This window comes from Anomalospiza imberbis, chromosome 2 (genome assembly GCF_031753505.1).
Source record: "Anomalospiza imberbis isolate Cuckoo-Finch-1a 21T00152 chromosome 2, ASM3175350v1, whole genome shotgun sequence".
In the NCBI taxonomy this organism is placed as follows: Eukaryota; Metazoa; Chordata; class Aves; order Passeriformes; family Viduidae; genus Anomalospiza; species Anomalospiza imberbis.
This window is the reverse complement of record NC_089682.1, coordinates 56,543,931-56,558,872: the sequence shown is the minus strand read 5'-3', so window position 1 is coordinate 56,558,872 and position 14,942 is coordinate 56,543,931. Positions and strand designations below refer to the sequence as shown.

General features: G+C 41.2%; 1 protein-coding gene across 12 annotated transcripts in view; it reads left to right on the top strand.

The window, feature by feature from the left end:
- The window catches only part of MTUS2 (microtubule associated scaffold protein 2), a 257,315-nt gene that overhangs the window by 204,009 nt on the left and 38,364 nt on the right, over positions 1-14,942 (top strand). For all 12 annotated transcript variants that reach the window (XM_068181191.1, XM_068181183.1, XM_068181186.1 and 9 more), the window contains 2 exons: positions 921-1,019; positions 6,197-6,405. In XM_068181191.1, the coding sequence (XP_068037292.1) occupies positions 921-1,019; positions 6,197-6,405 (308 nt within the window). The remainder of the gene's footprint in view (positions 1-920; positions 1,020-6,196; positions 6,406-14,942) is intronic.

The following is a 14,942-nucleotide window of genomic DNA, read 5'->3' as shown; positions in this document are numbered from 1 at the left end:
ATGTTGCTGCACTCAGCATGGTCCCCACAGCTATTTTGATGGGAGCTGTGGGTGGGCAGGAGGAGCTGAGCTTGGGTGGCCCCTCTGGCTTTCAGAGGCAGTTGTGTCTCCCTGGCTCAAGAAACAGTCACTGACTGCAGAGCTCTGACAGCTGGCAGACCATCCTGAGGCCCTGACCAAAGAGTTCCAGTGGTGGGACAAATAATAGGAGACACTGAGTTGCCTCTCTTGGAAATATTCCATACCCTAGTTCATCCCACACTGGCACAGTGTCTTGTAGGTTTGTGCTTGCCCACCTCTGTCCCTGCCTGACTTACTGCACAGACAGAGACCCACTCTTGTGTCTGGGCAGCCACATCCAGCACAGCTCTAACATGTCCTGCCAGCTTCTGGTTTTAGCCTCTCTCTTGCCTACATGAGACCATCTTGGGAAAGCTGGTCTCCAGAAAAGGTAGCTTCCTTACTTGTGGAAAAGATGACAGGGAGGGACTTGCAGATAATTTTAGTCAGTTTTGCACGGTCCTATTCCGCTTCTCCTGCAGCCCAGAATGAGGTTACGCAGCAAGGTGAAGAGACAGGACACAGCACTCAGAAGAGATAGGATGGATTACCTGTGTAGCTATTCGTGCTTTAATGGCATTTGTCATGGTGCAGATGACTGGAAAGCCAAGGTAGTGTGTAAGACCTTCTTCTGTCCTTCTTTAGTGCTGTGCATGTCAGTTCAGCCACATGTACACAGTTGTGGTTGCAGACATGTCACGTTGGCATCCAACCCAGAAGTGCTGTGTAGCATCGTTCTGTGCAGAGCCCAGGGCACTGGTGAAATACATTTTGCTATTTTGATGTGTATCTCAGTGACATAGCTCTGCACAGTTACAAATGAAAGGTCTTTCTACCTTTGATTTTTTTTCCTAAAACAGGTGTGAAGAAAGAAGTCCAAAAAGATCAGGATGCTAACAGACCAGCTGTCTCGTCCCCTAAGAAATCAGCAGTAACAGCCACAAAACTCCATTCACCAGGTATTTATGAATCTGAAAGCACTGTTTCAGAAAGGATTTAAACTTGTTGACTTTGCATCTCTTGTTAAAACACTCAAATCTGAGACCTACTGTTGTTAAGTGAGGATTGATTGTGTCCAAGGTTCATTAAGCTGGGTACAGCAGGCTTTATCATACCAGTGCATGAGCTGAATAGACTTTTGTTCTCATTGTTATAACCATGTAATCACCTCTCTTCAAAACAAAGAGTTATTGCTATTACATGTTTAAGGGCACAGGAACTTTTTTTTATCATTACAATTTTCTTACATAAAAAGAGGACAGATACATATAGCAAAATAAAAGACACCTCAGAGAATTGCCTGGAGTGAGAATGTATTGCTCAGAATCTACTCTTACTTTTGTGCAAATGCACTAAATTTCCTGGGCTATTTCTGTGCAGAACTGGAAAAGAGACTATCTATAGAAATAGCCTCCAAAGTGCTGTCGGGACATTATCAACTTATATCTCAATTTTGGGCACAAACACTTAGTTTTAACATTTCTGAAAAATACCTTTTTTTAATTTGCTAAAACAAAGCGAACTTGTTTCTATTTATGTTTACTGAGTGTACATTAATAAATGGATAAGGTCCTAAAGGCTTTTGTGAGGCTGGCCTTTGGTTGATCTGAATGCTTCTGAAATGAGTGTGCGTGGTCATGCTGATTTAATTGTGCTTGCAGTTTATCTTCTGTTACCTCATTTTTCAGACTCTGCTTGAATACTTAAAATGTCATCTCTACAGCAATATGATACTTAAATTATAACTGTGGGGAATAGAACCCCATATTTCTTCATTTGGTGGCAAAATATAAAGCATGTAGAACAGCTCTCCAGCTCCTATAACTTGCACCAAGAGTTTCTCCATTATTATTAAACTCAATCTCTATTCTTCTTCTCAACCAACAAAATCAATAAAATGGAAGGTTAAATTTAATCTTCCCAGGCACCATCAGGACACAAAATTCTTCTCCTCACAAAGATACTAGAGTACAAAGATGAACTTAACACTATTCCTCTGAGTCATATAATTTACAGGCTATTTTGCCCCTGGTGAGATCACAGAGAGATCCAAAGAATTTGTTACAGAGAGTGCCAGACCAGAAGCTCACCAGTGTTTATAACGGTGGGAGTCCAGTTTAAGCATCAGCACTGATTGTGGCTGTAGCAGCATGTTACAGCACAGCTGATTTGCTTTCACTAGGATTACAAAGCAAAATGGAACACTGGAATATTTGTACAGTGTATTTGTATTGTCTTAAGGAGGTCTGCATCTCCATGGGTGACTTGATAATTTTCAAGGCCTAAAGTTTTGGCATATCCAATTCATGAGGCCTCAAAGGTTTCTTCATTCTCATGAGAGGTTGAGTAACTGACCTCCATCCATCAGACTGATTAAAAATTTGTTCAGCTTGCTTGTCTGCAATTAAGCCAATGTAAATTTGTTTATCACTCTAAGAATCAAGTAGGAAAATAAACCTCATCTTCAATTTTTTTTTTTGGAGTAGCCTTTGGCATACTTTGAAATAACTGCAGTAATAACAAAGCAATGATGACAATTTTTTCACCTACTTAACAATTTCAAAAAATACTCAAAGCAGCCTTTGAAGAGGGCACACAGTGTATCTGATGCTAAGGGGCAGTCACAGACTTTCCTCCATCAGAATCACAATCACCTGCCTTGTTTACACTTTTTGATGGGAGAGAATGTGTCTCACAGGTAATTCCACCACAGCTACATCTGGCCGTGAAACAGGTTCCAAAATTTCTGTTTCTAGGTTGTATCTGCCTCTGTTACTGGCCATCTCGCATTCAGTTCCTTTTAATAAGTGCTGGTTTTTGACTCTCATACACAAATTTTTTGACTTTTGAATCTGAAGACTTGCAAGGGAGTTTTGCGATGCAGAGTCTTGCAGGGATCTCAGTGTTATCCTTTGATGCAATACAGTTCCTGAGATCAGGAACAGGTGTCCGTAGATGCAAGTGCACTTCTTCCACTCCATTTTAGAGTGGTACCAACTGTTTCTGGCATCTGTCACTCTACAGAATGCTTGATAACAATTGTCTCTAGGTAATTTGCTCACTGTCCTTACCAAAATGTTGGAAACTGGACAGGTAAAAGGTGAATAAATTGCATTCCCCACCTAAATCCTCATGGACAGTGTTAATTATGAGTATATACTTGTTATGTCTCCTTAGCTCAAACACTCACGTAGATAAAAAAGACTTGGGAGTTTTGAAGCAGATCAAAGGGGTACAGTGATTTCAGCACACACTGGGTCTGCCCCTCTGGTTCCACCATCAGCAAAAAGGACATTGAGGATAAGGGCCAGCATCATTAATATATACCCTGTTTTGTTCAGAGCAACAGAAGAGAGACATCAATGGCAGAATAAGCTTAGTAAGCTGCCTTTCAGACCCAAATGAACCGAGAAATTCAGATTTATCCCTGAGGAGAATAGCACCGTTTAATTTACAAGGACAGCTTATAATTCTGACAAGGACAACACAGAGATGTGCACTTCAAATCTTCCAGTGAACAGGAAGGCTAGAAAGATGTAAGACTAAGCAACCTGATGGGTTTCTGTTTTAATTAAAAATTGAACTGATTTCAAGGGCTTTTCCCTACATTACTCCCAAAGCCTTCTGTTGTAACATCACTGTCTTGCTTAAACAACCCAAGATTTTTATACTAAAAAGACAGATATTTATGGCTCTTGCTTTTATGAATTTCTTATTTTTTTGGTATTACCTACTGTACAGTTAAGGGACCCTTGACATGAACGGAAGAGTCTGTATTTTCTTATTAGTGCACAAAAGGTTGACAGGCTTTAAATGACATAAAAATTGATAGAGGGCAATAGCTATGCTGCTTGAACTCTCTTAATGACAAAAACTCCTTGTTCTGTATTATTTGATTCCTCCAATGATATGGCATTAGTCTTGACACTGCAGAACATCGTATTGTTTGTCACAAATGGAAGTCATGGACACAAGAGTTTCAAAGGGGTTTGTCGCACTCGTGACTCTTTGCAATCCATGGGATGTTTGAGACATGAGGCAGCATCTCTGCTGGAGCTAGCACCCTCTGAGCTTAGCCTGGAGGCGGGATGTAGCTGAACCAGATGGAAGATATGCTCCCAACAGCTCCACACAAGCTGGGAATCTGAAAAAGTAGGAACAGGTTCCTGGGGTACTGCTCTGGGGAAGCCATGCTGTTCCCCTGCCTGATCTCATAAAACTGCCTTTAGGATCTATTTGCACACCCAGACCACAGTCTTGAAGATCTAAAAGAGCTAAAGCACATCTGAAAAAATTACCTCTGGAGTTTGTAATGCACTACTTTACAAATCGACTCAGATTCATACCATCAGAGGCATCTTGTGGAAGGATTCTTTGGCTTTTTAGGAAAGGGATAGGTAGTATTCACAGCAGAAGACTGTCCTCTATTACATTGATTGCCGGAGACTGGTTGTAGACATGGTTTCTGTATTGGTTTTCAGGGACTGTGTGCTACAAGACTGTATAAATTTATATAAAATTACAAATTGTCCCATTTTTTAATATTCTTGAACACATAACCTTTTCTACTAACACAGAAATGTTCCAGACCCACAACCACCATCTCTAATAACACATGGGACAAAGGTGTCTGACTCATATTTTCTCCCTCTTTCTTACTGACTTTAGTTTCTAGGGTAAAAACTGGAGAATAATGGGAGGATCTGTTAAAGACTGGAGGTTCCTGGCCAGTATTCAGGAATGAGCTAAAGACCAAGAAAGAGCTAAAGAGCAAGAAAGACTGAGGGTAGCAAAAAAAGTCACTAAGCTGTGCAAAGATGAAACCCAGCTGGCCATAAATGTTTGCAGAGGAGAGTTCTCAGAAAGCAAAGAAGGTAAAGACAGAACAGATTTTCCAAGTAGTGGCTTGAGCAGCTCAATACCACCAGAACACTGCCCCTTCTTGCTTCATCCTCATAACTGGATATACCCACAGAAATGCATAGTTGACTCAAGCAGGATGTGAAGTTAGGAAAAAAAAAACCACTTTCCTGAAGTGGCTTATCATGAGTAAGCTTCAGTTCTGGTGCCATCGATACGAATATGACACTATACCCTAAACACAAGCTACACTAGTGCTTTCACATCTTTGTACAGCATCAGGCTTGCTTCAAGCCAACTTGGAGCACATCAAATGAGCCAGAGTCTGTCTGGCTTATTTCTGCAGGCAAACCATGTAGTGATTCTGGTGTGATCAATGATGCCAAGAGAGCAGCCATGCAGAGCCGGTGATGTAACTCTTGTGCATTGTGGGGCACTTGGTGGCACTTCAGTACATATCTGCTAAGTGTTGCAATTTTGGACACGTTGCAGAGGTGAGAGCAAAGGGAACTCTCAAGGTAGACTGCAGTATTGTAGATAAAAAGTAATAGTGATATCCTAATAGCAAGCAATCCATGCTTATGTTTGCATTCAGGGAGGGACAACTCCAGCCCCACACTGTCCTGTGTAGAGTCAAAATGAAATCTGCAAAGGCAAAGGAAAACTGGCACCTTTGTCAAATCACCGGGCTGGGGGTTCATGTGAACAAAGAAACCATGTGTAGAGTAGAAATGTCATCCGGCTGTTTTCCACATCATCAAGGTGAATCCTCACCTGGAAGTGCCCATTTCTCTCACTGCCATTCAAGTGAGATACAGACCTCTGTTCTTATAGATGTCTAGCAGAGGTGAAGTAGTGCTTCCTTCTTCCAACAACCTCAGTTCTCAGTGATATACTCTTAGGACAGCTCTCCTCAACTTGTAGAAGAACTTCAGAGACCTTCAGGCTCAGAGCCTGGAGTGAGATGACGGTTAAAAATCTTTGAGCTTTAGTCCCTAAAGAAACATATTTCACTATTTCACTGTGGGTTTGTTTTTTTTTTTTGTGTGTGTGTGTGTTTGGGTTTTTTGTTTTGTTTTGTTTTGTTTTTTGTTTTTTGTTTTTTTGTTTTGTTTTTTTCCTGGGTTGGGGGAGAGACTGGAAGTTCTGTGTGAGTGCTACAGACCTTTTTTTTCTTTTGTAGGGATGAGTCCCAAAGGCCATAGAAACACATGAAGGTCATGTCTGTACATGTAAACTAAGTGACCTGAATGGTCTTTCCTTCCCTCCTTTGTAGGACATCCCAAGCAAAGGCCAACCACCCCAAAGAATGGATTCTCCCCCAAACCAGGAGAGGGGCGAGAAACGGAAAAGCAGTTCATTCAGAAACTGAAGGAAAAGTGCGATGAGCAGTCCCAGCAATTAATCAATATCCAAGATGAGCTTAAAAGGGCCAGCTGTGGCTTTGATGTCTTTGCTATAACAACACAGTACTTTTTCAGGCAGGTAAGTGCAATGGGTGCTTCTTACCATTGAAAAGATTCTTTGCCTTTACACCTGTCACTTGCCCGAATTTACTCCATAGTCACTGAAAATTTATTCTTGGGACCAAAGCACTTAATTTTTTTACAAAAATTATTATGAGAAGGGAATTTAAATTTCATAGAATTATAGAAATTAAAACTGCAATGACATAGGAAATCTGGCACCTCTGTTAAGTCACCAAGTTTTGGGATTGGGTGGCCAACGGAATTGTGTGTAAAGTACAGATGTCATCCAATCTGATAAGTTGAATAATTTGATATTTGAACAAAAGGGTTCAGGAGCTTGGAAAAGGAAGAATTTTGAATGAAGTGTTTGTCACAAGCAGGGTTTTTTTAGGAGTAAAGGAGATACAGAAACTTAGAAGCCCCAGTCTCTGATTGCTAGAGCTGGAATGGAAAGTGTAACTGAGATATTAATGCTTGTGAGCAACCAAAGCTGTTAGATGAAGGAAGTGATTTGATTTCCCTCAATAATTATCTACTCTTCCTATTCACCATGACTCGGGCAGGGTGTCCCTGTCACAAGGTTGCCAGTTCCTGAAGACGTTAGGATAACATTATCTCAGCATGCAGAAGCTTACACCCAGCAGGTATAGAGAACATAAAGAAAATGTGGCTGGTAATTAGAGAATCTTATTTATTCACTCAAGTAAAAATGAATAAATTTTAAGACAACCAAAATAACCATGAAAGACTTGGAGGTATTGCTTGTTTCAAAAGCTGTTTAGTGAACTAGGAAACTTAGCTGGGCTCTGAGGTGCAGGCCTGGTTCACACCATGCCCATGTATTTTATAACATCCTAGCTTAAGCTGGTGTCCTGACTACTTTGTGAAACAGGCAGACAATTGCCAGCAGTAGGACCCGAGGTTCAGATAATACCCTTGATGGCCCATTTGTCTACTTTTGGAAGAGAAAAGAATAAATTTTCTGTGTTAAATGGGAGAAAGAAAATCAAGGAAACAAAACTTAAATTAAGCGAGTCTTAAAAATTCTGAAACAATTTATTTAGTTTTGGGGGTTTTTATATTAGTGGGAAAGGTTACCTTTGAATAAATAACCACAGTTCACACTGTTCCCTAAGTAGGAGCTGATCTTGCCAGGGAAGATTCACTAAACTGAAAAAACAAGGAGTTTTTAAAATGTCCTAAATATTTTAAATACCTTCCCAGGAGATCTTTCCCCTCTATTTTTCTTTAGACTTGACACTTCTGTATTTCAGAACTTGTTGGGTATTTCTAAACACTTTTGAGGGAGTTTAGGTTTTTGTTGTGGTTTTTTGGGGTTTTTTTTTTGTTTGGTTTTTTTTGGGTTTTTTTTTTTTTTTTGTTAGGTATTTTTAGATTGGTGGTGTTTTGTTGTTGTTGTTGTTTTGTTTGTGGGGTTTTTTGAGCTGGCTGTGGAGTATCCTCGTTTAAATCAGAGGGAAATAAAAAGGGGCAGAGCACTGTCAGCTCAGCTTTGTTCTGTGCATTATCCACTGGGGAGAGATTTTTCATCACATGTCTCATCCACAATTTGCTGAAGGAACTCTGGACTCTTCAGCATATCTCCTTCATCTCCTCTGGATATGTTTTAAATGAGAATAGTTGCTTCAACTGAGCTTTGAGATTACTGTCCTGCTGTGGGTGCATGTTGGATTTGTCCTGAAAATGCCTCCTAAATTGAATAACTCAGGTGTCTTTACTTAATAGCATCCTCTCCAAGTCCTGGCCAAGCATAGCTGCACCTCATGTTCCCAGCTCCTCTATATTTATCAGGCCAGCTGGGGATTGCAGTAATGCTCCTTTGAGTGCCTGGAGGTGAAAAATAATACACTTGTAGAATTTAAGGGCCTTCAGGTTTGGGCAGGATTAGATGTAGATTTGTTCCAGATCTATGCAGATGTGGTACCTCCTTTAGGAGTATGGTTGCTTTAGGCTCCATTTTTAGTGCATGTAGGCAGGTGAGCACTTCATGAAGACTATTTAAAGCACCACAGACCTGAATTTCTGCTTGAGTTACTTACCTGCCTCTGAGACTTCCAGAGAGCACTAATGCTGCTGCAGTCTTAAATTCAATGCTTAAATTGAGAGCCTACATACAATGGGACAATCTGGGACTACTTAAGCAGTTGTGTAACTGGGCAGTCACTTGTCCTGCAACATAGACATAGGCTTGCAAGTTTTTGAGTGTCATTTGAAAATACAATCTGTAGACATTTTCTGAGGTGGCATTATTGTCTGAAAGCTTGAGCAAAATTGAATTGGCTGTCTTTGAGTTAGGGCAGCATGGGAAAAAATAAACCAACTTTTCACATTATAAAAATAATAAACTCTTTCTGAGTGCCCTGCAGGCAAAATGGTTGAATTCTGAGTGGAACTGCAGTTTGGCAAAGGAAAAACATTCATTCAAGAAAAAGGTGCAGCCTTATTCCCAAAAAGTTTGGGGTTGATGTGTCCAGCTTGCAGTTCCACTCTTGTTTAGCAGAGAGCCCAATCCTATTTTGATGCTAGGGAGCCACTTTTGGGTTGATAGTCATTTGTGTCCAATGTCTTTCTCTCCTTACAGCAAAACAAAATAATGTTCAAAACATAGATTTTTCTCTTATTTGGACCGAAATTCTGTTGCAAAGTGTGCTCCTAGGCAGTGAGGACAGGACTGAGTCTTAAAAACAGCCCAAGGAGCAGTGTAGGTGGTAAGTAGGCATAAGTAGGCCCATGCCTGTGGCTCTCTTGTGTTGCTCACACTGTTTCTCTTCTCTTTCCAAAGCTGAGGAAAGCACCAAGGCAAGTGTTCCAATAGACATGTTTAGATGGTAGAAAGAGAGTGTTGTGTGTAATAAAGAGTGTTGAACCACACCAACAGTTTCTTTGAGTGCTTTAAGACTATGTGACCATTTCCTTATAATTTTTTTGGATTTTTTTCTGACTGTTTCAGACCACTGCTGAATGGTATCCTGGAATCATCTCTCTTCCTCAGCTGAAAATGCTCTTAATTGGCAAGATTCTTTTAACTGGCGTCTAGAAGTGCACATGTAGCAGTATTTAATACAGATCCATTAAATGCCACTTAAACCAATTTTCTATCCTTGGGAAAAGCCTAGGCAATCGAAGTAGGTGATAACTGAGGCAGTAGACATAAAAAATATTAAAGCAGTGGTTCTGACATAAGCATGAAAAGTAATGATTGCAGTGCCTGTGCAGAGCAAGGCTTTTAATTATTATTTAATTAGCAGATGTATTAGCTTAAGACCCTCGTATATGCACATGACTCTTGTTGACTTTTGGAACTGCTTCAAATTGATTCTGAAGAGGAGCAGATTAAATTTGCCCCTTAATGTTGTCAGATGTTCCTCTTGCCGATACAGCCCTTGTGCTGTGCTGGTTTTGCAGAGTGAACAATGACTGACGGGAGCTGGAGTGATAACAGGAAGGCTTTCTACAGCAAATATTTCCAGAGCCCTGGTCTGGATCACTCCCGACCTGCTTTGGCTTGTTAACCCAGTGATACTGGCAGCCCTGGCCCAGTTTCAGCCCTGTTCAGCGAGGTGCCCGGCAGTGATCTTTCTTGGAAGTGATAACAGTGCCATCTAAAGGGGAATAACCCAAAGTGACAAATCCAGGAGAGAAAATCTTTCTGGACAAAAAAAGGGAGGAAAAAATAAATCCATTTTCCTATCTCTAGTACAACATAGAAGTGTTTGTGTTCAGGGCTGCTGTGGCCAAACTGCACCAAGGTACTGGAAGCTGGGCCAATGGCTCTCTGCAATCCAGCCTGCTCCAGCAGGCAGAAAGTGGAGTCCTAGGTCTGCCTCTGAAATTTCAGAGGAGGACTCTAGAGTTCCAGTGCATGTGAGGAGCCGGGATCCTTTCTGGGCTGCAGACCTCAAGGCTAGGATGAGGTGAGGGAAAGGGTTTTGCTGGGGTAGTCTGTCTTGATCCTGGAGGAGTTTCCAGACCTGCAGCATGGCCTCTTGATATGGTTTTCATCATGGCGGAAAAGCTCCTCAGGACAGGTCCCAGCACGAGTGCAGCTGGATCAGCTGGGAATGGAGGAACCACAGAGATGTCCTGAGCAAGAGTTGGGACAGCACTACAGTATTTGGTGACATCCCAGAACTTTGTGTCTACCAGGACTGGGAAAGGCGTGTCACCAGTAACCAGAGTGTGTGTGTCTGCACATCTAATCATGGGTATACAATACTTGTATTCCAGAGAAGTAAACACACACAGGAATATCCTGCAAAATCGAGGATGGGCAAGGAAAAACTTTTCCCTCATTTGAATAACGAATAGGTGTGTGCTGGTGTGTCTTTTTGAGAGGAAAGTCCCCATCCTGTGAATGGACAATACGCCACCCAGTGTCATGTAAGATCCTTGGCCAGATACTAATGACAGCTTGTGCTAGAGGCAAAATTGGTCGTGCTATTTATAAGTCGCTTGGCACTTCCCATCACTGCCTCCAAAACATTAATTTGGGCTAACATTTCAAGGGATTATCTCAGGCTAAGCTGAAAATGGTTTATTTCCACAAATGTCTCAGAGAATAAGTTCAAGAGAAATATATGTATTGTTCAGACCTGGTGCTGGCAGAGTGGTAAGAAGCCAGCACTCATCAGAAAGATTGACCTTCTGGCTTTCAGTGGTAATGCTTTCCCAGCATTTGCAAAATATGTTTGAATTTGGACCAAGAACAGTCCTTAGAAACGTGCCATTCCTCCCTCCTCACTATTACAGTTAGACTATGTATCCTGTATTAAGAAAGTTCATTCTTTCCATTGCTCCTGATGAAGACCAGAGCAGTCAGAGCAGCTTAATATTTTCATTCTGTATCCTGAAAAAAATACACTTTGGTCTCATCAAGCCCTGACAGTTTAGGGTTATGTATCAAAAACATTATATTGCAAGGAAAACAAAACACTGTTTACTTGGGAGGAAAAACATCGGAAGAAGCTCTGTCATCATTTAGAGCTTTCTGAATTGATTTTAAGGAGAAATGCACAAAATTTAGTATGTGGGGCTATTAGTTATGGTAAAACAGCAGTAAGAATCCAGAGGTGTACTCCTTTACTTGCAAGCATTCATTACAATGAAGGCTCTGTAGATGGAATGGGACCTGTAGGCCAGTTACACATGGTTAGTCTACCCAAGGAATGGATTTGGGTTTGTGAAATCAAGTAAATCACCTTCTGCAGGTGATGTTTTGCTTATTTGCAAAAATAAGCTTATTTGCTGTGTATGCTAAAAGTCAGGCAGCGAGTAGGTAAGGTGCTATAGGAAAAGAAACCTTAAAGCAGCTGAGTATCTCTCCCCTCCTCATCCTTTGCGTACCTGGATCTTACACTTCTTCCAGACAGCATGGCCAGGTCTGCTTCAGGCCCTGCAAAACAGAAGGAAAAAGGAATAGAGAACCTCATGGCTTCTCCTTGTGTCCTCAGTGACCTTCTTAGAGACACTGCTGTGACAAAATTGCAAATTTTAGTTTTGGAAGGTGGAAGAATATGCTTCCCAGGGAAGCATTGGTTTCATTACATGGCCTTGTTTTGAAAAAAAAAACAAAACAAAACAAAAAAAAAAATTAGACTATGTTTGTGTCCTTGGCTGGAGACACATAAATGGAGACACTCGACTAGTTACACATAAATATTTTAAATTTTGAGATAAAAAAGAAATAGCCCCAGGCATCCTAATGCTCCCCTTGAAGAGTTTTAAATGGCCATTAAAAATTAAAGGCCTCTTTATTTACATGTTGTCCTTGAAGAGAAATATTTTTAGGATGTGTGCCAAGCATCAGGTAAAAGTGGATTTATTTTCTCCTTTTGTTTGTATTATCAATCTCTGTGTAAGCAACTAACTTTGACAGCCTTGATTTTATACTGCATTCAGAGGAAAAAACACATAAGAGTCAGAAGTGGTTCTTGTGATGCTGGCAGCCTCCAAGCTGGGTATACATCTGGACTTGAGGCATTTGGCAACACACTGGAAGTGGTGTGAAAAGGAATGATGAGTAGTAGGGTCCAGTGCTATTGTAGTCTCTCATCATGCAGAGGATGGGGAAACCCAATCACAGTGCTTTCATGCTGTTCTTTAGGTTCAGCAAAGGAGTTGATGGAAATGTGTACCTCTTTTAAATTCCATGCATTTTAAATTCCTCTCTTGCAGCGAAGAGGCAATATCCTCAGATCAGTCTTGTTTTGTTTTTTTTTGGTGTTTGGTTTTTTGGAGATTTTTTTCTTCAATTGATAAATTGATCACTCCCCAGGGACATTCTACCAAGATTTCTAGTAAGAATTGTAACAGAACAAAGGCTTTACAATTCTGTGTAGATCAATAGGTGCAAGGTTCATATATGAAAGTATTAATCACACCAGAAACTGAAGAATTTTTCTGTTTCCATGTGGGAACAGAAATATTTAACAAATGAAAATGTATAGATACCTGTCAGGAAGTGAATAAGGTAACCATAACACCCATTAGCAGTGGGGTGGACAAGACCTGTCCACCCCATTGTCCAGGTGAGAGGGATTCCATCCTCTCTTTGGGAGTCAAAAAGCGGAGCCTCCCTTCAAAAACAAACTTTTCAGCACATCTCTTGCTTTACACACACATTTGTGTGCATAAAACATTTATAACAAGACCATTTATAACAAGTTGAGGCTATGCCTCAACTCACAGATAATCTTCTGAAGTCATTTTAAAATGAAATTTTGTAACAGAAGTCTAAGGAAGGTTGGAATCAGCCTAGAGAGAGGTCAAATACTCCGTTCCCCTCCCAGAAGAAGCAGTGACCACTTGACACATATTTTCATGCTGGTGGTTACTTTTCAGTAACCTGTCCCTCTGGCAGACCCACGCCCTTCTTTCCTACGTGGCCAACCTCAGGCATCACCTAATCCCGCATTCTGATGCCCATCGCAGCATCCCAGGAGCTCTCCTGCCCTCAGATACACACTGAGGGCCTTCCCTAGCTTTTCCCTGCTTGGATTTTCACACCTCTGGCAACAGTACTTTTGTTTGGTGGTTTTACATCCCCCTCAGGTCAAAGTGGCACAGCCATTAATATAGACATGTCCAATAATGACCTATATAGGCATTATAATAATATTGGCAACAATGATCAGTGCAATAGAACTTCAGCTTTTTCAAGTATCTTAATACTGCAGTCTAAAAAAAGGAACAATTTATTATCCATAATAAAGGTCTGGCAATGTTAAATGTCCATCAAACCAATTATGTGCCAGCTTTTTAATTTCAAGAATATTAGAGTTTTAGCCATCACAAAACACAAAGGTTAGCCTCACTTAAAAAATCAATTTTTATCTTCTTATTTACCAGTGGAATACAATCTGTTCAAGTTAACATTAACTCGTGTTTAATCAAATTACACAGAGCAAAGAACAAAAAGATGATGGGATTGAACTGGGTTTGTTGAAAACAGAAAGGACTTGGCTGACTTAATGTATTCCTCTTTGTCAATGTTTGAGCTCTATATAACATTCCTTACAGAAATTAATGCATTAAATTTTTTGTAATTCCACAATTATCCCAACGAGTGCTAGACATTTTGATGATGACACAAAGATGATGTCCCAGTCCTGGAGCATTTAGCATCTAAATAGGCAAAAGCCTGATGAAAACTGGTGTGTCAAAGTGACTGAGTCTGGAGATTACCATATATTTAGTTTCTTAGGGGAATTATTTGGGAAGATAGGCATATGTTTGTGTGTGGATACACACACCTGCATGCATGCAAGCACACCGTGCTGCATGTTCTGCTTTCTGGTACCCTCTGAGAAGGGGATTTGTGTTTCCAGTGGCTGCACAGGGGACTGGGCTAGAGCAGCAGAGGGCCTGGGATCACCAACAGCGTCACAGTGATAGGCACCACTGGATGAGGACTGGACAGTGAGATGTCCTGCCAGTGCATCACCCAAGTGCAGTAGTGAGGGCAGCCAAGAAGTCAAAGCAAACCCATGTACACCAGCAGGTGCAGAGGCAGCAATGGTTGTGTGTATGCAGCTCTGTGAGCTGTAGAAGAGAGCCCAGCAAGCAGATTCCCTCCTGCAGACAGGGATACTCCCACTGTTCATGTTTATTTACACCAAATGGGTGTGATGAATATTGTACATCCCACACAGCTTCCCGTCTGCCCTTGTTGGTGTTTCCTGTGGTGCAGCACATGGCTCCAGGCAGCTGCAAAATGAGCAGCAGGACATGTCCTTAGCAGCACTACTGGGCTGATGGCTGCTTCTGAGGCAAACAGGCTCCACAGCTATTCTTATTACCACACTCTGGTTTCATCTGTGGGGGAAAATTTGCTGAATTTCTTCCTTGTTTTGTTTTGTTGGGGCTTTTTTAGCTTAGAACACTACAGTCAATGAATAGACCCAGAGCAATGCTTCTCCTCTGAGGACATATTGAGTATGTGCACATGGATTGTACAAGAAGCCCTGGCACCTTTGGTGTGCTGTCTGGGGAGTACTGGGGTTCCTCTCCATTCACCCAAGAGGTGCCTGGACT